Raw genomic sequence first — 25,813 nt, 5'->3', positions numbered from 1 at the left:
CGTTCTTGAAAACATGTGCGGTTTATTTTGAAGTTTAAAAGTTGTGTAATATAATATAATCGACATTCCATAAAAAGATAACTGTCGGATAATGCATTCAATTTAGCATGGGCAGATGCAAGAAAATGTTTTTTTTTAATAAGTAAAACCTTGTTTTTTTTCATTTTATTTCTTAGATTATTTCTTGGTTTTCAAGCAAAATTTATTTGAGTTTTTGAATTGTTTAAAAATCGTTTTGTATTTTTTTTTGTAAAAATATTTAAAAAAATGTGGTCCAGCAAAATTATCCGTCATAAAAACGGTATTTGGTTCAAAGCAGATTTACAAAAATTTCTTGTTTTTTTTTTGTATTTTTGATATTATTTCCACCCGTAATTTGTTAACACATTTCAAAAGTTTAAACAAATTCAGCATTTTTTTTAGCAACAGTTATTCAATGAGTTCAACTTAAATACTATTTCAATCAGTACTATTTCACATTTTCTCAGAATAATTTTGTCCGTTGTAATTTTTTTTTCAATGCTTATGATCAAAAATTTCACAATAATACGTGATTTCCCTGAATTTTGAAATATTTTTTTTTATTATTACAATATGGGTATCAAACAATCGGGAGTTTTTCATACATTTCGAAAAAGATATTTTTTTTTGAAAATAATTGGGATTTTCACAAAACTACGTATTTTTGAAAGAAAACACTTAAATTTCTGTTTTTTACAATATGGGTATCAAATAATCGGATTTTTTTTATATATTTCGATTTATAACACATTTTTTTTAAAAAATGCTCAAAATTTTCACACTACTACGTATTTTTGAAAAATACTCAAAATATCAGTCTTTACAGTATGAGTATTAAATGATCGGGATTTTCGATACATTTTGGAAGCATTAACACAATTTTTTGAAAATTCTCGAAATTTTCACAAAACTACGTATTTTTGAAAAAAAATACTTAAAGTTTCAGTTTTGTACAATATGGGTATCAAATGATCGGAATTTTTTCATAAATTTCGAAAGTAAAACAAAATAAATGAAAAAATTGTAAAAAACGGAAATTTTTAATATTTTTTAAAAAATACGTAGTTTTGTAAAAAAATAGTATTTTCAAAAAATTGTAGTATTGCTTTTAAAATATTTCAAAAAATACAAACAAATATTTTGAGTATTTTTCAAAAATACGTAGTTTTGTGAAAATTTTGAGTATTTTTTAAAAATTTGTGTTATGACTTCGAAATGTTTGATTCCGATCATTTGATACCCATATTTTACAAAACTAAAATTTTATGTATTTTTTTTTCGAAAATTCATAGTTTTGTGAAAACCCAAAAAAAAAATTGGATGACTTTCGAAATGTATGAAAAAATTCTGATTGTTTGATACCCATATCGTAAAAAACTTAGATTTTAAGTATAGCCCATATAGCTCAAATCCCATAAGCTCTGTGCTTTAGTTAAGGGGTTACATACATATAGAAAATCATAAAAAATCATATTACTGAAAATTCACTACTTTCACTGTAAAGATGATTTTCAATCACTCCTGAAAGTTTCATGAAGATATTTCGTGACTGAACTGAGTGAGAGACGAACAAAGCGAACTGTCAAACTTTGTGAACGTTTTTCTCTAAACACCGAGTTGATTTACGGGTGCCACGATATCTCGAGATGGGATGGACCAAATTGGCTGAAATTTGGTGTGAAGACTCCCAAGACATATGCCGTGTGCATGACGAAGCCCGATTTAGAAATTTTGCTTTTTAAAAAATACAAAAATCAAAAGCTGACTATTTTTTATATGAAAAACATAAAAATATTTTTATCTTTTTTTTTTTAATTTAGTTTTTGAAAATCGGCCTTCGTCATGCACACAGGACCGGTTTAATGAGTCTTCACCAAAATTTTGAGCCGATTTGGTCAAAGCAGTGTTAAGATATCGTGGCACCCGTTTTTTGAAACTGCTAACTTAAAATAGCTTTATCTCAGCAATGGTACATCCAAATGTCTTCATATTTATTTTGTTAATAGACGAAAATGTATATTTTAAGGCCTTGCAAAATTTTTAACAAAAAAAAATGTTTAAATGTGTGCTCATTCCAACCTCGGACATATTTGACGATTTACATGTATGTAACCCCTTAAGCACTAGACTATGCTAAACTGAGGCAGCTGAACGAATCAAAACCGGGGCAGTGCAAAACCGAGGCGTGCAATATCGGGGCATGACTGTACATTATTTTGATTAAATTCAATGCAATTGCATTATTGGAAATGGAAACCAATCCAAAATGTTCCATAACAAAAAAAAAAACATCCAAACACTTTTCTTCTCTAACTTGATAGGTGCTATCAAAAAGTTCATTGGTTTGGTTTTAGAACACATTGCGCGGAAAGCAATCTAGTGAGCAAATCCGTAAAATCTATGTTGACGATATTATTTGCATCAATTTTCAGGATGTGTTCAGTTATCCATTTACCTTTCTTAGTTAAAATCATTGAAATAAAGAAATAAATGAAAAAAAAATCATACCTAAAATATTCAGTTCGCGTAAATTAAAAATGGTCCATCAAAAACCCAAGTTTTCCAAGCGTTTTGTTTAAGTCAAAAAAATATCCTCATTCTTTCCGGTACTAAAAGCCCTCACTCAGCTCTGCAATAAAAACCGGAAACGACATGTGCATAACGGGAAAAACTACGCCCACCCGCTCCGTTAAACTAGTTAACGTGACGAGTGTGTTTTGAGTGTGTTCACCGCTCGCTAAGAGCACGAGCCTTCAAAGTGGGCTCGTAGAACCGCTTTGTGGTTTACCAAGCCGAGCCTCATAATCCTCGTCGAGCTGGAGCTTTTTAGTCTTTCAGGCTGGAACTTACAAGTAGGAGTGCACACACACACACATGGTGCCCACTTCAGGTGCAAGTGCAGCCCTTAACCGCGGGGTCCGGAATGCACGTGCCAGCCAAGGGCTGGAATTTGCCCAACGAACGGTGAGCGAGTTGTTCTTTTGATGATTTGTGAATGAAACGTGTTCGTTTGATCTTGTTTTCCTGGGCTTGCACCGGGGGGAAGTTTTCTGCTTGTTTTGCCCTTTTTCTCTCGCTCTCTTGGTCGGCATAAAAGTTAATTGTGGTTTAGGGGGAAACCGAAGTGCATTTTTGAGTTGAAAAAACTGGTAAGGATACGACTAATCGCATAATTTTGTAGAAGGGTGGCACAGCTTTTAATTCGATAATTTATTCCAAGACGTGAGAGTGATATTTTCATAAGAAGTGTGTATAAATTCTAATCAATCTTAAACTATCGCTCCATGCCAAACCATTCAAGTCCTCAACACAACTCCCGTTTGCTGCGCGATCCACTCCAGATACGAGGCCGTCCGGATATACCCGGACGGATCTCCGGTGCTACAGCCACGGTTTGAAACAAACGACACCACTCCGATCTGAAGGTACGTCCCGTTCTCCTCGATCACCAGCGGTCCTCCCGAATCTCCCTGGCAAACGTTCTGATTGGTTCGCTCCCACCCAACGGCACACATCGTTGAGTTCCGGATGACCGACGAGCCATACACGGTAGAACATTCCGCATTGGAGATGATTCTCAACGTTTCGTACTTGAGCAGAGCGGAGATCGATTGACTAGCTGGAATGAGGCTGGTTGAACGTCATATGACTCAGTTGAACTTGCGAAACCTACCGTCGGAAGTCCGTCCAAATCCGGACACTACACCGGCCGCATTCTGGAACGTTTTCGAAGCATAGCTCAACGGTGGCAGCTGAATTGGTGAGATTTCCCAGCTGAACGGAACCGGCGAGGGAAGCTTAATGACCGCCACGTCATTGTTCAACCGAACCGGATCAAACTCCGGATGCACGATCTTCGAAACGGCAGACATCGTCAACCGAGGAACGTTCAGCAAGTTAGAACCAAATCCAATCTGGAAGCCGGTGTAATCCTTGGCACAGTGAGCAGCCGTAAGAATCCACTGGGGAGCGATCAACGACCCACCGCAAACCGTAACGGATCGGTCCAGCGCGGCCCGGATCGAAACCTGCCACGGAAACTGCCCGGTTTCAGCGGTCTTGCCATTGATCACCTTCCCAAAGGCCAAACTGTGTGGAATGCTATACCGAGGGATAGGAATCACATCGTTCTTGGATTAAACTTTTGGAGTAAGTTCTTCCACCTAAGCCAAGCATTGATCGTACTTACAACTGCGGCGTAGACGTTGACGTGGAGCACTGTCAGCAGAACGAGACAACTTCTTAAAATCATCACTCGTGGAAGGAACCTTTTGTACCAGGTGGTCCACCTTACGCGAACATCGCGGCGACTGGTAGGAGCGTAGCTTCAGGCAATCAGTTTTATATCAGCGATATCTTCCGGAACGGAGTTGATGTTATCGCGTCGAGTCAGATGTTCTGACCGTGTAGGGTCGACCGGGGTAGATACTGCATGACACCTCAATTCAATTAGGGGGCACTCGGGAGCATTGAATGAAGGTATGTTTCATCAGTTCTTTGAAAAAGAAGTCAAGGTTTTGTTTATCGAAGGAGTATAAAATTCCCCAGTTCTGAATCAGAACAGTGATGTGAGCGATGGTGTGCAAAATTATTTAAACTTAGGAATGACAAAAAAAACCTTTTTATGCAAAAACCACCCTTTTAACAACCTTTTGGACTTCAGTCAAAATCGTTTTTTAGCAAAACTTTGGAAGTATTTCATTGAACTTTATAATTTTCAATAGCGACTTATGGAACCACAAACCGTATCTAATGATTCCAAAACGGACACAATTGGTTCAGCCAGTTCTGATATAATCGGGTGACAAATTTTTGATCAACACACAGACATTTGATGTTAGTCCTGAGTAGATTTGTATACGTGAAGGTGGGTCTAGGAGGTCCAATTAAGAAGTTCATTTTTCAAGTGATTTTATAGCCTTTTCTCAGTAAGGTGAGGAAGGTAAAAACAATATCAGTTTTCTAGAATTTCGCCATTTTGCATTAGTTTCTGCATACAATTCTCGATACAAATTTGTGGGCTTTTCATAGTAAAGTGCTATAATTACATTCGAAAATATGTATCTCGAAGAGGGATTTTCTGATCGATTTAAGGTCTTCGGCAAAGTTGTAGATTATGATGTGAACTATTCAGAAAAAATATATACACTAATCACCAATTTTTTAAATAACTTTTTACTGCAGAAACTCAGTTTTGACAAAGTTGTAACCCCGTCAGTGTTTTTTTTTCTTTTCTGATAAAAAAGTGCCAATTTTTTAGCTATATAGGGTATCGTCGACGGAATCTTGTTGTTGGAAATAGCCGTAAATGGAAACAAAAAAACATATTAAAAAAATAATGTTTAGATGTGACATTGAATTTTAAATTGAATTGTACTTTTGGTTAAAAATTATAAAATGTACCATTTCTGAGATATAGCCATTTCTAGGTGGAATGATTCAACAAAATATTTTTTTTTATTTCAAATAGTGTACATCTTCAAAAATATAAAACTAAAAAGATTCTCTAAAATTTGCATCATTGCACATTTTTCATCCGACCTTTGGTTGCTCAGCATAATGCTAAAGGCTTGCAAAGAATAAAAATTACCAAAAATAAGTTTTCGTAAATCTTACCAAAATGTTCATTTCTAGAGCTTTAAAAGTGCCCCAAAAAATACCCTTTCTCTAAAACTTAATCCTGAATTGCTACGATCAAAAAACTGATTTTTGAAGGTTTGCTCAGATGCTTTCTCTAAAGTGCCTAATAGAAAGTGGGGACTCGAGAAACTGAGAACCCAGCGATTTTCTGTCAAAAAATTGAGCACCTCCAAGATCTTACACATAAGGTGCTTACAATCTCTACTTCGTCCATAGGATTGTCAAAAAATGAACACCTTCCATTTAAACGCTTGGTACATTTTGAGTGACCAATTGTGAGTGGCATTGCATTTTGAGTGCCTTGTCCCCACTTTCTATTAGGCACTTTAGCTTTCTCTAAATTGATCGTAAAAGGCGTGATTGCGAGATAAAATTTCCGATAAATATTCATGAAATGTTTGATTTTTAAAATCACCCTAACTGTGAACCACCCTGATTTTTGATCAAACCAAAAGTTGACAATTTTTCATTCGCTACAACTCTTTTGAAAACACCAAAGCTCAAATTTTCACAATTTTTCGGAAAATCCATTTTCCACTTAATTTTGATATATATTTTTTTCGATTGATGATAGAGAGTAAATTAGGAGAACTTCACCTAATTATTTTATTAATATTTTATGTTCTTTTGAAAAACTTCATCAACCCTATACGAGAATCGAACTCACGACCTCTAGATAGGAAACCCCATAGCTAAAATACAATTTTTTGGTAGATCCACCCTGGTTTACTTTTTCCTATACAAATACACAAGAATCTAAATTGTATTGTAATTGTCATTTACAGCTACGCGATCGCTACCGTGATCGTAAGAATTGTAGTATTCTATGATCAAGACACCGACGTAGTCGGTCGTAATAAACCTTTACAACTCTCGACCATCAGAGCAAGTTATATGTCGTCGCCTGAAGTCTAATCTGCCTCCCCGGTTTCTCCGTGATTTGTCCGTTTTGGTGGAATTGACCACATCATCTTCACTTCTCGTGTCGAACACTACCTTTAAAATTTTAAAAAGACAATATTTCTAATAATTCCCCATAAAAATAGCTATAATTCAAAAACGGTATACCCAAGTAACCGCGGGACTCTAAAACTTAACATTAAATCCACTCTATATCAAAATATAAAGTAAGCTATATACAGTCACATAACTCTATATTCCCTTGTAAAGTGAGTTTAAAGCCAAAAGTGGCGACTGCAACAGTGGATATAGAGTTTACGTACATTGGAAAAGCACCTTTAAAATGTCAAAAGAAGAGAAAGCTTTTTGCAACGCGCCATCTGTTGCTTATTTGATTGGTGAACTTTTTCAAGTTCAGATGGCGCGCTATCAAAGCTCATTTGTTTTTTTGGTGATTTCTTCCAATTTGCTGCTACGGGTCCGGGTCGGTGATGATGTTGTGATGAACTCCAAGATTATGATGCCGTGCACTAACCAACTGCTCTGTAAAGTAAAACGCTTTTCAACGAAGAAAATTGTCGATGTTGTCTTCCCCAGAGATCGTTCCAAAAGTGCACCTGAGTAATCAATTTAGAAACTCCTTTCTCTGATCGTTATTTATTTATTGTTTTAAACAATTTCAATACACAATCACCTTTAACTTGAACACAAATCACTATTTTATAGATTTTAAGCAGCAGCCGGTTTTTTCTTGCCTGAGATGGTTCTCGTCCCGTCACACGTAAACTTGTACTTTCACCTAGGATAAGTCGATTGGAAAGCCCGGAATTCTGGGAGTATGCTGAAAATTTTCAATAATGTTCTAGTAACAAGTAATTTCCACTGTAGTTTATCACCAACTTGCCAATCATTATCACAATTTAAGCGAAAAATCCAACACCAAGATCAACACTTTGAATATTTCAATGTCTCTTTTGTTTACAATATAACGAAGCACTAGAACAGTTGATATAAAGTTATTTTAGAGTAACATGAATTGTCAAAGTTTTGAAACTTTAACCACAGCTTATATAGAGTTAGAACTCTAAAGTAACATTATAATTTGCATTTTAGGGGCTCAAAACATGGAAATAATGATTAAGTGTTGATTTACAGTTCCGATTTAGTGCTTGTGGTTACTTGGGTACTCCATGAAAATTTTACAAAATTATTTTTCGATTCAGACTTCAATTTTACATCTGATAGTTAAAAAAAATCAGAGAGCCTCAACAGTGCCAAACATATAACGTCCGTCATACAATATGTACCGTAAACTGGGGTGACTTTGATAACCCGGGGTAACATTGATAGAATTTGATTTGGCCACTAATTTTGATACATCCAATGTAACAGTCACATTTTTGCATATATGATCGATAATAAGCTATCCCTTAATGCTTACATACTCAAAATTCTCAAAAATGTTTGGATATCGGTTTGACGGGCATTTGAAAAACCTATCAAAGTCACCCCGGGCTATCAAAGTCCCCCTAGTTCACGGTAGCTTAAAAGTTGGTTTTTACAGTTTGTTAAAATAGAGTATTCAAATAAAAAGTTATTTAAAAGTTTGAAAAACTCTAAAACCAAAAGTTGTAAAGTTAAACTTTTTAACACTCAAATGAAAAAAAAATATAGTAGTTTATGCAACAAGTTGCAAAAAGAGGATTTTTTCAGCACGAGTCGTACATTTATCCAACGAGGTTCACCGAGTTGGATAAATACGACGAGTGCTGAAAAAATCAAGTTTTGCAACGAGTTCCATACAACATTTTTTGCAATTTCGAAAAACACCCATTGAGTGAAATTTTAAGTCGAATTTTCATGTATTTTGTCAATAAATCGTTTAAATCAAAAAAATGTTGAAAAGTGTTACTTTTCGAAACAAGTGCTGAAAAGTTCAACTTTTCAGCACCCATTTCAGTGCTGAAAAGTAGAACTTTTCAGCATTTATTTTGAAAAGTGTTGCTATTACATATACTAAAAATAACTTTTTGCAATTCCGTCGTGAAACTACTTACTTTTCCTGTCATTCTTGAACGACGAAATAGCCTACTTTTCTGTACCAAAAATAACAGAATCGAATAGCAACACTTTTCAAAATAAATGCTGAAAAGTTCTACTTTTCAGCACTGAAATGGGTGCTGAAAAGTTGAACTTTTCAGCACTTGTTTCGAAAAGTAACACTTTTCAACATTTTTTTGATTTAAACGATTTATTGACAAAATACATGAAAATTCGACTTAAAATTTCACTCAATGGGTGTTTTACGAAATTGCAAAAAATGTTGTATGGAACTCGTTGCAAAACTTGATTTTTTCAGCACTCGTCGTATTTATCCAACTCGGTGAACCTCGTTGGATACATGTACGACTCGTGCTGAAAAAATCCTCTTTTTGCAACTTGTTGCATAAACTACTATTTTGCAATTCCGTCGTGAAACTATTTACTATTCCTGTCATTCTTGAACGACGAAATAGCCTACTTTTCTGTACCAAAAATAACAGAATCGAAAAGCAACACTTTTCAAAATAAATGCTGAAAAGTTCTACTTTTCAGCACTGAAATGGGTGCTAAAAAGTTGAACTTTTCAGCACATGTTTCGAAAAGTAACTCTTTTCAACATTTTTTTTGATTTAAACGATTTATTGACAAAATACATGAAAATTCGACCTAAAATTTCACTCAATGGGTGTTTTTCGAAATTGCAAAAAATGTTGTATGGAACTCGTTGCAAAACTTGATTTTTTCAGCACTCGTCGTATTTATCCAACTCGGTGAACCTCGTTGGATACATGTACGACTCGTGCTGAAAAAATCCTCTTTTTGCAACTTGTTGCATAAACTACTATTTTGCAATTCCGTCGTGAAACTATTTACTATTCCTGTCATTCTTGAACGACGAAATAGCCTACTTTTCTGTACCAAAAATAACAGAATCGAAAAGCAACACTTTTCAAAATAAATGCTGAAAAGTTCTACTTTTCAGCACTGAAATGGGTGCTGAAAAGTTGAACTTTTCAGCACTTGTTTCGAAAAGTTACACTTTTCAACATTTTTTTGATTTAAACGATTTATTGACAAAATACATGAAAATTCGACCTAAAATTTCACTCAATGGGTGTTTTTCGAAATTGCAAAAAATGTTGTATGGAACTCGTTGCAAAACTTGATTTTTTCAGCACTCGTCGTATTTATCCAACTCGGTGAACCTCGTTGGATACATGTACGACTCGTGCTGAAAAAATCCTCTTTTTGCAACTTGTTGCATAAACTACTATTTTGCAATTCCGTCGTGAAACTATTTACTATTCCTGTCATTCTTGAACGACGAAATAGCCTACTTTTCTGTACCAAAAATAACAGAATCGAAAAGCAACACTTTTCAAAATAAATGCTGAAAAGTTCTACTTTTCAGCACTGAAATGGGTGCTGAAAAGTTGAACTTTTCAGCACTTGTTTCGAAAAGTTACACTTTTCAACATTTTTTTGATTTAAACGATTTATTGACAAAATACATGAAAATTCGACTTAAAATTTCACTCAATGGGTGTTTTACGAAATTGCAAAAAATGTTGTATGGAACTCGTTGCAAAACTTGATTTTTTCAGCACTCGTCGTATTTATCCAACTCGGTGAACCTCGTTGGATACATGTACGACTCGTGCTGAAAAAATCCTCTTTTTGCAACTTGTTGCATAAACTACTATTTTGCAATTCCGTCGTGAAACTATTTACTATTCCTGTCATTCTTGAACGACGAAATAGCCTACTTTTCTGTACCAAAAATAACAGAATCGAAAAGCAACACTTTTCAAAATAAATGCTGAAAAGTTCTACTTTTCAGCACTGAAATGGGTGCTGAAAAGTTGAACTTTTCAGCACTTGTTTCGAAAAGTTACACTTTTCAACATTTTTTTGATTTAAACGATTTATTGACAAAATACATGAAAATTCGACCTAAAATTTCACTCAATGGGTGTTTTTCGAAATTGCAAAAAATGTTGTATGGAACTCGTTGCAAAACTTGATTTTTTCAGCACTCGTCGTATTTATCCAACTCGGTGAACCTCGTTGGATACATGTACGACTCGTGCTGAAAAAATCCTCTTTTTGCAACTTGTTGCATAAACTACTATTTTGCAATTCCGTCGTGAAACTATTTACTATTCCTGTCATTCTTGAACGACGAAATAGCCTACTTTTCTGTACCAAAAATAACAGAATCGAAAAGCAACACTTTTCAAAATAAATGCTGAAAAGTTCTACTTTTCAGCACTGAAATGGGTGCTGAAAAGTTGAACTTTTCAGCACTTGTTTCGAAAAGTTACACTTTTCAACATTTTTTTGATTTAAACGATTTATTGACAAAATACATGAAAATTCGACTTAAAATTTCACTCAATGGGTGTTTTTCGAAATTGCAAAAAATGTTGTATGGAACTCGTTGCAAAACTTGATTTTTTCAGCACTCGTCGTATTTATCCAACTCGGTGAACCTCGTTGGATACATGTACGACTCGTGCTGAAAAAATCCTCTTTTTGCAACTTGTTGCATAAACTACTATTTTGCAATTCCGTCGTGAAACTATTTACTATTCCTGTCATTCTTGAACGACGAAATAGCCTACTTTTCTGTACCAAAAATAACAGAATCGAAAAGCAACACTTTTCAAAATAAATGCTGAAAAGTTCTACTTTTCAGCACTGAAATGGGTGCTGAAAAGTTGAACTTTTCAGCACTTGTTTCGAAAAGTTACACTTTTCAACATTTTTTTGATTTAAACGATTTATTGACAAAATACATGAAAATTCGACTTAAAATTTCACTCAATGGGTGTTTTTCGAAATTGCAAAAAATGTTGTATGGAACTCGTTGCAAAACTTGATTTTTTCAGCACTCGTCGTATTTATCCAACTCGGTGAACCTCGTTGGATACATGTACGACTCGTGCTGAAAAAATCCTCTTTTTGCAACTTGTTGCATAAACTACTATTTTGCAATTCCGTCGTGAAACTATTTACTATTCCTGTCATTCTTGAACGACGAAATAGCCTACTTTTCTGTACCAAAAATAACAGAATCGAAAAGCAACACTTTTCAAAATAAATGCTGAAAAGTTCTACTTTTCAGCACTGAAATGGGTGCTGAAAAGTTGAACTTTTCAGCACTTGTTTCGAAAAGTTACACTTTTCAACATTTTTTTGATTTAAACGATTTATTGACAAAATACATGAAAATTCGACTTAAAATTTCACTCAATGGGTGTTTTACGAAATTGCAAAAAATGTTGTAAGGAACTCGTTGCAAAACTTGATTTTTTCAGCACTCGTCGTATTTATCCAACTCGGTGAACCTCGTTGGATACATGTACGACTCGTGCTGAAAAAATCCTCTTTTTGCAACTTGTTGCATAAACTACTATTTTGCAATTCCGTCGTGAAACTATTTACTATTCCTGTCATTCTTGAACGACGAAATAGCCTACTTTTCTGTACCAAAAATAACAGAATCGAAAAGCAACACTTTTCAAAATAAATGCTGAAAAGTTCTACTTTTCAGCACTGAAATGGGTGCTGAAAAGTTGAACTTTTCAGCACTTGTTTCGAAAAGTTACACTTTTCAACATTTTTTTGATTTAAACGATTTATTGACAAAATACATGAAAATTCGACTTAAAATTTCACTCAATGGGTGTTTTACGAAATTGCAAAAAATGTTGTAAGGAACTCGTTGCAAAACTTGATTTTTTCAGCACTCGTCGTATTTATCCAACTCGGTGAACCTCGTTGGATACATGTACGACTCGTGCTGAAAAAATCCTCTTTTTGCAACTTGTTGCATAAACTACTATTTTGCAATTCCGTCGTGAAACTATTTACTATTCCTGTCATTCTTGAACGACGAAATAGCCTACTTTTCTGTACCAAAAATAACAGAATCGAAAAGCAACACTTTTCAAAATAAATGCTGAAAAGTTCTACTTTTCAGCACTGAAATGGGTGCTGAAAAGTTGAACTTTTCAGCACTTGTTTCGAAAAGTTACACTTTTCAACATTTTTTTGATTTAAACGATTTATTGACAAAATACATGAAAATTCGACTTAAAATTTCACTCAATGGGTGTTTTACGAAATTGCAAAAAATGTTGTAAGGAACTCGTTGCAAAACTTGATTTTTTCAGCACTCGTCGTATTTATCCAACTCGGTGAACCTCGTTGGATACATGTACGACTCGTGCTGAAAAAATCCTCTTTTTGCAACTTGTTGCATAAACTACTATTTTGCAATTCCGTCGTGAAACTATTTACTATTCCTGTCATTCTTGAACGACGAAATAGCCTACTTTTCTGTACCAAAAATAACAGAATCGAAAAGCAACACTTTTCAAAATAAATGCTGAAAAGTTCTACTTTTCAGCACTGAAATGGGTGCTGAAAAGTTGAACTTTTCAGCACTTGTTTCGAAAAGTTACACTTTTCAACATTTTTTTGATTTAAACGATTTATTGACAAAATACATGAAAATTCGACTTAAAATTTCACTCAATGGGTGTTTTTCGAAATTGCAAAAAATGTTGTATGGAACTCGTTGCAAAACTTGATTTTTTCAGCACTCGTCGTATTTATCCAACTCGGTGAACCTCGTTGGATACATGTACGACTCGTGCTGAAAAAATCCTCTTTTTGCAACTTGTTGCATAAACTACTATTTTGCAATTCCGTCGTGAAACTATTTACTATTCCTGTCATTCTTGAACGACGAAATAGCCTACTTTTCTGTACCAAAAATAACAGAATCGAAAAGCAACACTTTTCAAAATAAATGCTGAAAAGTTCTACTTTTCAGCACTGAAATGGGTGCTGAAAAGTTGAACTTTTCAGCACTTGTTTCGAAAAGTTACACTTTTCAACATTTTTTTGATTTAAACGATTTATTGACAAAATACATGAAAATTCGACTTAAAATTTCACTCAATGGGTGTTTTACGAAATTGCAAAAAATGTTGTAAGGAACTCGTTGCAAAACTTGATTTTTTCAGCACTCGTCGTATTTATCCAACTCGGTGAACCTCGTTGGATACATGTACGACTCGTGCTGAAAAAATCCTCTTTTTGCAACTTGTTGCATAAACTACTATTTTGCAATTCCGTCGTGAAACTATTTACTATTCCTGTCATTCTTGAACGACGAAATAGCCTACTTTTCTGTACCAAAAATAACAGAATCGAAAAGCAACACTTTTCAAAATAAATGCTGAAAAGTTCTACTTTTCAGCACTGAAATGGGTGCTGAAAAGTTGAACTTTTCAGCACTTGTTTCGAAAAGTTACACTTTTCAACATTTTTTTGATTTAAACGATTTATTGACAAAATACATGAAAATTCGACTTAAAATTTCACTCAATGGGTGTTTTACGAAATTGCAAAAAATGTTGTAAGGAACTCGTTGCAAAACTTGATTTTTTCAGCACTCGTCGTATTTATCCAACTCGGTGAACCTCGTTGGATACATGTACGACTCGTGCTGAAAAAATCCTCTTTTTGCAACTTGTTGCATAAACTACTATTTTGCAATTCCGTCGTGAAACTATTTACTATTCCTGTCATTCTTGAACGACGAAATAGCCTACTTTTCTGTACCAAAAATAACAGAATCGAAAAGCAACACTTTTCAAAATAAATGCTGAAAAGTTCTACTTTTCAGCACTGAAATGGGTGCTGAAAAGTTGAACTTTTCAGCACTTGTTTCGAAAAGTTACACTTTTCAACATTTTTTTGATTTAAACGATTTATTGACAAAATACATGAAAATTCGACTTAAAATTTCACTCAATGGGTGTTTTACGAAATTGCAAAAAATGTTGTAAGGAACTCGTTGCAAAACTTGATTTTTTCAGCACTCGTCGTATTTATCCAACTCGGTGAACCTCGTTGGATACATGTACGACTCGTGCTGAAAAAATCCTCTTTTTGCAACTTGTTGCATAAACTACTATTTTGCAATTCCGTCGTGAAACTATTTACTATTCCTGTCATTCTTGAACGACGAAATAGCCTACTTTTCTGTACCAAAAATAACAGAATCGAAAAGCAACACTTTTCAAAATAAATGCTGAAAAGTTCTACTTTTCAGCACTGAAATGGGTGCTGAAAAGTTGAACTTTTCAGCACTTGTTTCGAAAAGTTACACTTTTCAACATTTTTTTGATTTAAACGATTTATTGACAAAATACATGAAAATTCGACTTAAAATTTCACTCAATGGGTGTTTTACGAAATTGCAAAAAATGTTGTAAGGAACTCGTTGCAAAACTTGATTTTTTCAGCACTCGTCGTATTTATCCAACTCGGTGAACCTCGTTGGATACATGTACGACTCGTGCTGAAAAAATCCTCTTTTTGCAACTTGTTGCATAAACTACTATTTTGCAATTCCGTCGTGAAACTATTTACTATTCCTGTCATTCTTGAACGACGAAATAGCCTACTTTTCTGTACCAAAAATAACAGAATCGAAAAGCAACACTTTTCAAAATAAATGCTGAAAAGTTCTACTTTTCAGCACTGAAATGGGTGCTGAAAAGTTGAACTTTTCAGCACTTGTTTCGAAAAGTTACACTTTTCAACATTTTTTTGATTTAAACGATTTATTGACAAAATACATGAAAATTCGACTTAAAATTTCACTCAATGGGTGTTTTACGAAATTGCAAAAAATGTTGTAAGGAACTCGTTGCAAAACTTGATTTTTTCAGCACTCGTCGTATTTATCCAACTCGGTGAACCTCGTTGGATACATGTACGACTCGTGCTGAAAAAATCCTCTTTTTGCAACTTGTTGCATAAACTACTATTTTGCAATTCCGTCGTGAAACTATTTACTATTCCTGTCATTCTTGAACGACGAAATAGCCTACTTTTCTGTACCAAAAATAACAGAATCGAAAAGCAACACTTTTCAAAATAAATGCTGAAAAGTTCTACTTTTCAGCACTGAAATGGGTGCTGAAAAGTTGAACTTTTCAGCACTTGTTTCGAAAAGTTACACTTTTCAACATTTTTTTGATTTAAACGATTTATTGACAAAATACATGAAAATTCGACTTAAAATTTCACTCAATGGGTGTTTTTTTAAAATTGCAAAAAATGTTGTAAGGAACTCGTTGCAAAACTTGATTTTTTCAGCACTCGTCGTATTTATCCAACTCGGTGAACCTCGTTGGATACATGTACGACTCGTGCTGAAAAAATCCTCTTTTTGCAACTTGTTGCATAAACTACTATTTTGCAATTCCGTCGTGAAACTATTTACTATTCCTGTCATTCTTGAACGACGAAATAGCCTACTTTTCTGTACCAAAAATAACAGAATCGAAAAGCAACACTTTTCAAAATAAATGCTGAAAAGTTCTACTTTTCAGCACTGAAATGGGTGCTGAAAAGTTGAACTTTTCAGCACTTGTTTCGAAAAGTTACACTTTTCAACATTTTTTTGATTTAAACGATTTATTGACAAAATACATGAAAATTCGACTTAAAATTTCACTCAATGGGTGTTTTACGAAATTGCAAAAAATGTTGTAAGGAACTCGTTGCAAAACTTGATTTTTTCAGCACTCGTCGTATTTATCCAACTCGGTGAACCTCGTTGGATACATGTACGACTCGTGCTGAAAAAATCCTCTTTTTGCAACTTGTTGCATAAACTACTATTTTGCAATTCCGTCGTGAAACTATTTACTATTCCTGTCATTCTTGAACGACGAAATAGCCTACTTTTCTGTACCAAAAATAACAGAATCGAAAAGCAACACTTTTCAAAATAAATGCTGAAAAGTTCTACTTTTCAGCACTGAAATGGGTGCTGAAAAGTTGAACTTTTCAGCACTTGTTTCGAAAAGTTACACTTTTCAACATTTTTTTGATTTAAACGATTTATTGACAAAATACATGAAAATTCGACTTAAAATTTCACTCAATGGGTGTTTTACGAAATTGCAAAAAATGTTGTAAGGAACTCGTTGCAAAACTTGATTTTTTCAGCACTCGTCGTATTTATCCAACTCGGTGAACCTCGTTGGATACATGTACGACTCGTGCTGAAAAAATCCTCTTTTTGCAACTTGTTGCATAAACTACTATTTTGCAATTCCGTCGTGAAACTATTTACTATTCCTGTCATTCTTGAACGACGAAATAGCCTACTTTTCTGTACCAAAAATAACAGAATCGAAAAGCAACACTTTTCAAAATAAATGCTGAAAAGTTCTACTTTTCAGCACTGAAATGGGTGCTGAAAAGTTGAACTTTTCAGCACTTGTTTCGAAAAGTTACACTTTTCAACATTTTTTTGATTTAAACGATTTATTGACAAAATACATGAAAATTCGACTTAAAATTTCACTCAATGGGTGTTTTACGAAATTGCAAAAAATGTTGTAAGGAACTCGTTGCAAAACTTGATTTTTTCAGCACTCGTCGTATTTATCCAACTCGGTGAACCTCGTTGGATACATGTACGACTCGTGCTGAAAAAATCCTCTTTTTGCAACTTGTTGCATAAACTACTATTTTGCAATTCCGTCGTGAAACTATTTACTATTCCTGTCATTCTTGAACGACGAAATAGCCTACTTTTCTGTACCAAAAATAACAGAATCGAAAAGCAACACTTTTCAAAATAAATGCTGAAAAGTTCTACTTTTCAGCACTGAAATGGGTGCTGAAAAGTTGAACTTTTCAGCACTTGTTTCGAAAAGTTACACTTTTCAACATTTTTTTGATTTAAACGATTTATTGACAAAATACATGAAAATTCGACTTAAAATTTCACTCAATGGGTGTTTTACGAAATTGCAAAAAATGTTGTAAGGAACTCGTTGCAAAACTTGATTTTTTCAGCACTCGTCGTATTTATCCAACTCGGTGAACCTCGTTGGATACATGTACGACTCGTGCTGAAAAAATCCTCTTTTTGCAACTTGTTGCATAAACTACTATTTTGCAATTCCGTCGTGAAACTATTTACTATTCCTGTCATTCTTGAACGACGAAATAGCCTACTTTTCTGTACCAAAAATAACAGAATCGAAAAGCAACACTTTTCAAAATAAATGCTGAAAAGTTCTACTTTTCAGCACTGAAATGGGTGCTGAAAAGTTGAACTTTTCAGCACTTGTTTCGAAAAGTTACACTTTTCAACATTTTTTTGATTTAAACGATTTATTGACAAAATACATGAAAATTCGACTTAAAATTTCACTCAATGGGTGTTTTTCGGAATTGCAAAAAATGTTGTAAGGAACTCGTTGCAAAACTTGATTTTTTCAGCACTCGTCGTATTTATCCAACTCGGTGAACCTCGTTGGATACATGTACGACTCGTGCTGAAAAAATCCTCTTTTTGCAACTTGTTGCATAAACTACTATTTTGCAATTCCGTCGTGAAACTATTTACTATTCCTGTCATTCTTGAACGACGAAATAGCCTACTTTTCTGTACCAAAAATAACAGAATCGAAAAGCAACACTTTTCAAAATAAATGCTGAAAAGTTCTACTTTTCAGCACTGAAATGGGTGCTGAAAAGTTGAACTTTTCAGCACTTGTTTCGAAAAGTTACACTTTTCAACATTTTTTTGATTTAAACGATTTATTGACAAAATACATGAAAATTCGACTTAAAATTTCACTCAATGGGTGTTTTACGAAATTGCAAAAAATGTTGTAAGGAACTCGTTGCAAAACTTGATTTTTTCAGCACTCGTCGTATTTATCCAACTCGGTGAACCTCGTTGGATACATGTACGACTCGTGCTGAAAAAATCCTCTTTTTGCAACTTGTTGCATAAACTACTATTTTGCAATTCCGTCGTGAAACTATTTACTATTCCTGTCATTCTTGAACGACGAAATAGCCTACTTTTCTGTACCAAAAATAACAGAATCGAAAAGCAACACTTTTCAAAATAAATGCTGAAAAGTTCTACTTTTCAGCACTGAAATGGGTGCTGAAAAGTTGAACTTTTCAGCACTTGTTTCGAAAAGTTACACTTTTCAACATTTTTTTGATTTAAACGATTTATTGACAAAATACATGAAAATTCGACTTAAAATTTCACTCAATGGGTGTTTTACGAAATTGCAAAAAATGTTGTAAGGAACTCGTTGCAAAACTTGATTTTTTCAGCACTCGTCGTATTTATCCAACTCGGTGAACCTCGTTGGATACATGTACGACTCGTGCTGAAAAAATCCTCTTTTTGCAACTTGTTGCATAAACTACTATTTTGCAATTCCGTCGTGAAACTATTTACTATTCCTGTCATTCTTGAACGACGAAATAGCCTACTTTTCTGTACCAAAAATAACAGAATCGAAAAGCAACACTTTTCAAAATAAATGCTGAAAAGTTCTACTTTTCAGCACTGAAATGGGTGCTGAAAAGTTGAACTTTTCAGCACTTGTTTCGAAAAGTTACACTTTTCAACATTTTTTTGATTTAAACGATTTATTGACAAAATACATGAAAATTCGACTTAAAATTTCACTCAATGGGTGTTTTACGAAATTGCAAAAAATGTTGTAAGGAACTCGTTGCAAAACTTGATTTTTTCAGCACTCGTCGTATTTATCCAACTCGGTGAACCTCGTTGGATACATGTACGACTCGTGCTGAAAAAATCCTCTTTTTGCAACTTGTTGCATAAACTACTATTTTGCAATTCCGTCGTGAAACTATTTACTATTCCTGTCATTCTTGAACGACGAAATAGCCTACTTTTCTGTACCAAAAATAACAGAATCGAAAAGCAACACTTTTCAAAATAAATGCTGAAAAGTTCTACTTTTCAGCACTGAAATGGGTGCTGAAAAGTTGAACTTTTCAGCACTTGTTTCGAAAAGTTACACTTTTCAACATTTTTTTGATTTAAACGATTTATTGACAAAATACATGAAAATTCGACTTAAAATTTCACTCAATGGGTGTTTTACGAAATTGCAAAAAATGTTGTAAGGAACTCGTTGCAAAACTTGATTTTTTCAGCACTCGTCGTATTTATCCAACTCGGTGAACCTCGTTGGATACATGTACGACTCGTGCTGAAAAAATCCTCTTTTTGCAACTTGTTGCATAAACTACTATTTTGCAATTCCGTCGTGAAACTATTTACTATTCCTGTCATTCTTGAACGACGAAATAGCCTACTTTTCTGTACCAAAAATAACAGAATCGAAAAGCAACACTTTTCAAAATAAATGCTGAAAAGTTCTACTTTTCAGCACTGAAATGGGTGCTGAAAAGTTGAACTTTTCAGCACTTGTTTCGAAAAGTTACACTTTTCAACATTTTTTTGATTTAAACGATTTATTGACAAAATACATGAAAATTCGACTTAAAATTTCACTCAATGGGTGTTTTACGAAATTGCAAAAAATGTTGTAAGGAACTCGTTGCAAAACTTGATTTTTTCAGCACTCGTCGTATTTATCCAACTCGGTGAACCTCGTTGGATACATGTACGACTCGTGCTGAAAAAATCCTCTTTTTGCAACTTGTTGCATAAACTACTATTTTGCAATTCCGTCGTGAAACTATTTACTATTCCTGTCATTCTTGAACGACGAAATAGCCTACTTTTCTGTACCAAAAATAACAGAATCGAAAAGCAACACTTTTCAAAATAAATGCTGAAAAGTTCTACTTTTCAGCACTGAAATGGGTGCTGAAAAGTTGAACTTTTCAGCACTTGTTTCGAAAAGTTACACTTTTCAACATTTTTTTGATTTAAACGATTTATTGACAAAATACATGAAAATTCGACTTAAAATTTCACTCAATGGGTGTTTTACGAAATTGCAAAAAATGTTGTAAGGAACTCGTTGCAAAACTTGATTTTTTCAGCACTCGTCGTATTTATCCAACTCGGTGAACCTCGTTGGATACATGTACGACTCGTGCTGAAAAAATCCTCTTTTTGCAACTTGTTGCATAAACTACTATTTTGCAATTCCGTCGTGAAACTATTTACTATTCCTGTCATTCTTGAACGACGAAATAGCCTACTTTTCTGTACCAAAAATAACAGAATCGAAAAGCAACACTTTTCAAAATAAATGCTGAAAAGTTCTACTTTTCAGCACTGAAATGGGTGCTGAAAAGTTGAACTTTTCAGCACTTGTTTCGAAAAGTTACACTTTTCAACATTTTTTTGATTTAAACGATTTATTGACAAAATACATGAAAATTCGACCTAAAATTTCACTCAATGGGTGTTTTTACGAAATTGCAAAAAATGTTGTATGGAACTCGTTGCAAAACTTGATTTTTTCAGCACTCGTCGTATTTATCCAACTCGGTGAACCTCGTTGGATACATGTACGACTCGTGCTGAAAAAATCCTCTTTTTGCAACTTGTTGCATAAACTACTATTTTGCAATTCCGTCGTGAAACTATTTACTATTCCTGTCATTCTTGAACGACGAAATAGCCTACTTTTCTGTACCAAAAATAACAGAATCGAAAAGCAACACTTTTCAAAATAAATGCTGAAAAGTTCTACTTTTCAGCACTGAAATGGGTGCTGAAAAGTTGAACTTTTCAGCACTTGTTTCGAAAAGTTACACTTTTCAACATTTTTTTGATTTAAACGATTTATTGACAAAATACATGAAAATTCGACTTAAAATTTCACTCAATGGGTGTTTTACGAAATTGCAAAAAATGTTGTAAGGAACTCGTTGCAAAACTTGATTTTTTCAGCACTCGTCGTATTTATCCAACTCGGTGAACCTCGTTGGATACATGTACGACTCGTGCTGAAAAAATCCTCTTTTTGCAACTTGTTGCATAAACTACTATTTTGCAATTCCGTCGTGAAACTATTTACTATTCCTGTCATTCTTGAACGACGAAATAGCCTACTTTTCTGTACCAAAAATAACAGAATCGAAAAGCAACACTTTTCAAAATAAATGCTGAAAAGTTCTACTTTTCAGCACTGAAATGGGTGCTGAAAAGTTGAACTTTTCAGCACTTGTTTCGAAAAGTTACACTTTTCAACATTTTTTTGATTTAAACGATTTATTGACAAAATACATGAAAATTCGACCTAAAATTTCACTCAATGGGTGTTTTACGAAATTGCAAAAAATGTTGTATGGAACTCGTTGCAAAACTTGATTTTTTCAGCACTCGTCGTATTTATCCAACTCGGTGAACCTCGTTGGATACATGTACGACTCGTGCTGAAAAAATCCTCTTTTTGCAACTTGTTGCATAAACTACTATTTTGCAATTCCGTCGTGAAACTATTTACTATTCCTGTCATTCTTGAACGACGAAATAGCCTACTTTTCTGTACCAAAAATAACAGAATCGAAAAGCAACACTTTTCAAAATAAATGCTGAAAAGTTCTACTTTTCAGCACTGAAATGGGTGCTGAAAAGTTGAACTTTTCAGCACTTGTTTCGAAAAGTTACACTTTTCAACATTTTTTTGATTTAAACGATTTATTGACAAAATACATGAAAATTCGACTTAAAATTTCACTCAATGGGTGTTTTACGAAATTGCAAAAAATGTTGTATGGAACTCGTTGCAAAACTTGATTTTTTCAGCACTCGTCGTATTTATCCAACTCGGTGAACCTCGTTGGATACATGTACGACTCGTGCTGAAAAAATCCTCTTTTTGCAACTTGTTGCATAAACTACTATTTTGCAATTCCGTCGTGAAACTATTTACTATTCCTGTCATTCTTGAACGACGAAATAGCCTACTTTTCTGTACCAAAAATAACAGAATCGAAAAGCAACACTTTTCAAAATAAATGCTGAAAAGTTCTACTTTTCAGCACTGAAATGGGTGCTGAAAAGTTGAACTTTTCAGCACTTGTTTCGAAAAGTTACACTTTTCAACATTTTTTTGATTTAAACGATTTATTGACAAAATACATGAAAATTCGACCTAAAATTTCACTCAATGGGTGTTTTTCGAAATTGCAAAAAATGTTGTAAGGAACTCGTTGCAAAACTTGATTTTTTCAGCACTCGTCGTATTTATCCAACTCGGTGAACCTCGTTGGATACATGTACGACTCGTGCTGAAAAAATCCTCTTTTTGCAACTTGTTGCATAAACTACTATTTTGCAATTCCGTCGTGAAACTATTTACTATTCCTGTCATTCTTGAACGACGAAATAGCCTACTTTTCTGTACCAAAAATAACAGAATCGAAAAGCAACACTTTTCAAAATAAATGCTGAAAAGTTCTACTTTTCAGCACTGAAATGGGTGCTGAAAAGTTGAACTTTTCAGCACTTGTTTCGAAAAGTTACACTTTTCAACATTTTTTTGATTTAAACGATTTATTGACAAAATACATGAAAATTCGACTTAAAATTTCACTCAATGGGTGTTTTTCGAAATTGCAAAAAATGTTGTAAGGAACTCGTTGCAAAACTTGATTTTTTCAGCACTCGTCGTATTTATCCAACTCGGTGAACCTCGTTGGATACATGTACGACTCGTGCTGAAAAAATCCTCTTTTTGCAACTTGTTGCATAAACTACTATTTTGCAATTCCGTCGTGAAACTATTTACTATTCCTGTCATTCTTGAACGACGAAATAGCCTACTTTTCTGTACCAAAAATAACAGAATCGAAAAGCAACACTTTTCAAAATAAATGCTGAAAAGTTCTACTTTTCAGCACTGAAATGGGTGCTGAAAAGTTGAACTTTTCAGCACTTGTTTCGAAAAGTTACACTTTTCAACATTTTTTTGATTTAAACGATTTATTGACAAAATACATGAAAATTCGACTTAAAATTTCACTCAATGGGTGTTTTACGAAATTGCAAAAAATGTTGTATGGAACTCGTTGCAAAACTTGATTTTTTCAGCACTCGTCGTATTTATCCAACTCGGTGAACCTCGTTGGATACATGTACGACTCGTGCTGAAAAAATCCTCTTTTTGCAACTTGTTGCATAAACTACTATTTTGCAATTCCGTCGTGAAACTATTTACTATTCCTGTCATTCTTGAACGACGAAATAGCCTACTTTTCTGTACCAAAAATAACAGAATCGAAAAGCAACACTTTTCAAAATAAATGCTGAAAAGTTCTACTTTTCAGCACTGAAATGGGTGCTGAAAAGTTGAACTTTTCAGCACTTGTTTCGAAAAGTTACACTTTTCAACATTTTTTTGATTTAAACGATTTATTGACAAAATACATGAAAATTCGACTTAAAATTTCACTCAATGGGTGTTTTTTGAAATTGCAAAAAATGTTGTAAGGAACTCGTTGCAAAACTTGATTTTTTCAGCACTCGTCGTATTTATCCAACTCGGTGAACCTCGTTGGATACATGTACGACTCGTGCTGAAAAAATCCTCTTTTTGCAACTTGTTGCATAAACTACTATTTTGCAATTCCGTCGTGAAACTATTTACTATTCCTGTCATTCTTGAACGACGAAATAGCCTACTTTTCTGTACCAAAAATAACAGAATCGAAAAGCAACACTTTTCAAAATAAATGCTGAAAAGTTCTACTTTTCAGCACTGAAATGGGTGCTGAAAAGTTGAACTTTTCAGCACTTGTTTCGAAAAGTTACACTTTTCAACATTTTTTTGATTTAAACGATTTATTGACAAAATACATGAAAATTCGACTTAAAATTTCACTCAATGGGTGTTTTTCCGAAATTGCAAAAAATGTTGTATGGAACTCGTTGCAAAACTTGATTTTTTCAGCACTCGTCGTATTTATCCAACTCGGTGAACCTCGTTGGATACATGTACGACTCGTGCTGAAAAAATCCTCTTTTTGCAACTTGTTGCATAAACTACTATTTTGCAATTCCGTCGTGAAACTATTTACTATTCCTGTCATTCTTGAACGACGAAATAGCCTACTTTTCTGTACCAAAAATAACAGAATCGAAAAGCAACACTTTTCAAAATAAATGCTGAAAAGTTCTACTTTTCAGCACTGAAATGGGTGCTGAAAAGTTGAACTTTTCAGCACTTGTTTCGAAAAGTTACACTTTTCAACATTTTTTTGATTTAAACGATTTATTGACAAAATACATGAAAATTCGACTTAAAATTTCACTCAATGGGTGTTTTACGAAATTGCAAAAAATGTTGTAAGGAACTCGTTGCAAAACTTGATTTTTTCAGCACTCGTCGTATTTATCCAACTCGGTGAACCTCGTTGGATACATGTACGACTCGTGCTGAAAAAATCCTCTTTTTGCAACTTGTTGCATAAACTACTATTTTGCAATTCCGTCGTGAAACTATTTACTATTCCTGTCATTCTTGAACGACGAAATAGCCTACTTTTCTGTACCAAAAATAACAGAATCGAAAAGCAACACTTTTCAAAATAAATGCTGAAAAGTTCTACTTTTCAGCACTGAAATGGGTGCTGAAAAGTTGAACTTTTCAGCACTTGTTTCGAAAAGTTACACTTTTCAACATTTTTTTGATTTAAACGATTTATTGACAAAATACATGAAAATTCGACTTAAAATTTCACTCAATGGGTGTTTTACGAAATTGCAAAAAATGTTGTATGGAACTCGTTGCAAAACTTGATTTTTTCAGCACTCGTCGTATTTATCCAACTCGGTGAACCTCGTTGGATACATGTACGACTCGTGCTGAAAAAATCCTCTTTTTGCAACTTGTTGCATAAACTACTATTTTGCAATTCCGTCGTGAAACTATTTACTATTCCTGTCATTCTTGAACGACGAAATAGCCTACTTTTCTGTACCAAAAATAACAGAATCGAAAAGCAACACTTTTCAAAATAAATGCTGAAAAGTTCTACTTTTCAGCACTGAAATGGGTGCTGAAAAGTTGAACTTTTCAGCACTTGTTTCGAAAAGTTACACTTTTCAACATTTTTTTGATTTAAACGATTTATTGACAAAATACATGAAAATTCGACTTAAAATTTCACTCAATGGGTGTTTTACGAAATTGCAAAAAATGTTGTAAGGAACTCGTTGCAAAACTTGATTTTTTCAGCACTCGTCGTATTTATCCAACTCGGTGAACCTCGTTGGATACATGTACGACTCGTGCTGAAAAAATCCTCTTTTTGCAACTTGTTGCATAAACTACTATTTTGCAATTCCGTCGTGAAACTATTTACTATTCCTGTCATTCTTGAACGACGAAATAGC

General features: G+C 34.0%; 1 protein-coding gene across 1 annotated transcript; it reads right to left on the bottom strand.

The window, feature by feature from the left end:
- Positions 1-3,212: 3,212 nt before the first annotated feature.
- Positions 3,213-4,322, bottom strand: LOC120424577 (collagenase-like). Its single transcript, XM_039588743.2, has 3 exons — positions 4,211-4,322; positions 3,695-4,151; positions 3,213-3,640 (listed from the first exon to the last, which is right to left on the bottom strand). Exons 1-3 carry the CDS (start codon positions 4,271-4,273, stop codon positions 3,318-3,320), a joined length of 843 nt encoding a protein of 280 aa, XP_039444677.1. The 5' UTR covers positions 4,274-4,322; the 3' UTR covers positions 3,213-3,317.
- Between the last annotated feature and the right edge of the window lie 21,491 nt (positions 4,323-25,813).

This window comes from Culex pipiens, unplaced genomic scaffold, assembly GCF_016801865.2.
Source record: "Culex pipiens pallens isolate TS unplaced genomic scaffold, TS_CPP_V2 Cpp_Un0031, whole genome shotgun sequence".
Lineage (NCBI taxonomy): Eukaryota > Metazoa > Arthropoda > Insecta > Diptera > Culicidae > Culex > Culex pipiens.
This window is presented reverse-complemented; position numbering and strand designations above follow the sequence as displayed.

Bases quoted from the DNA above. Each gene is read 5' to 3' on its own strand.
- LOC120424577 (XM_039588743.2), bottom strand. From the start codon at position 4,273: ATGATTTTAAGAAGTTGTCTCGTTCTGCTGACAGTGCTCCACGTCAAC. The intron at 4,152-4,210 runs GTAAGTACGATC...GTTTAATCCAAG, and splicing joins TCAACGTCTACGCCGCAGTT to AACGATGTGATTCCTATCCC. The intron at 3,641-3,694 runs GTAGGTTTCGCA...GCCTCATTCCAG, and splicing joins ATTTGGACGGACTTCCGACG to CTAGTCAATCGATCTCCGCT.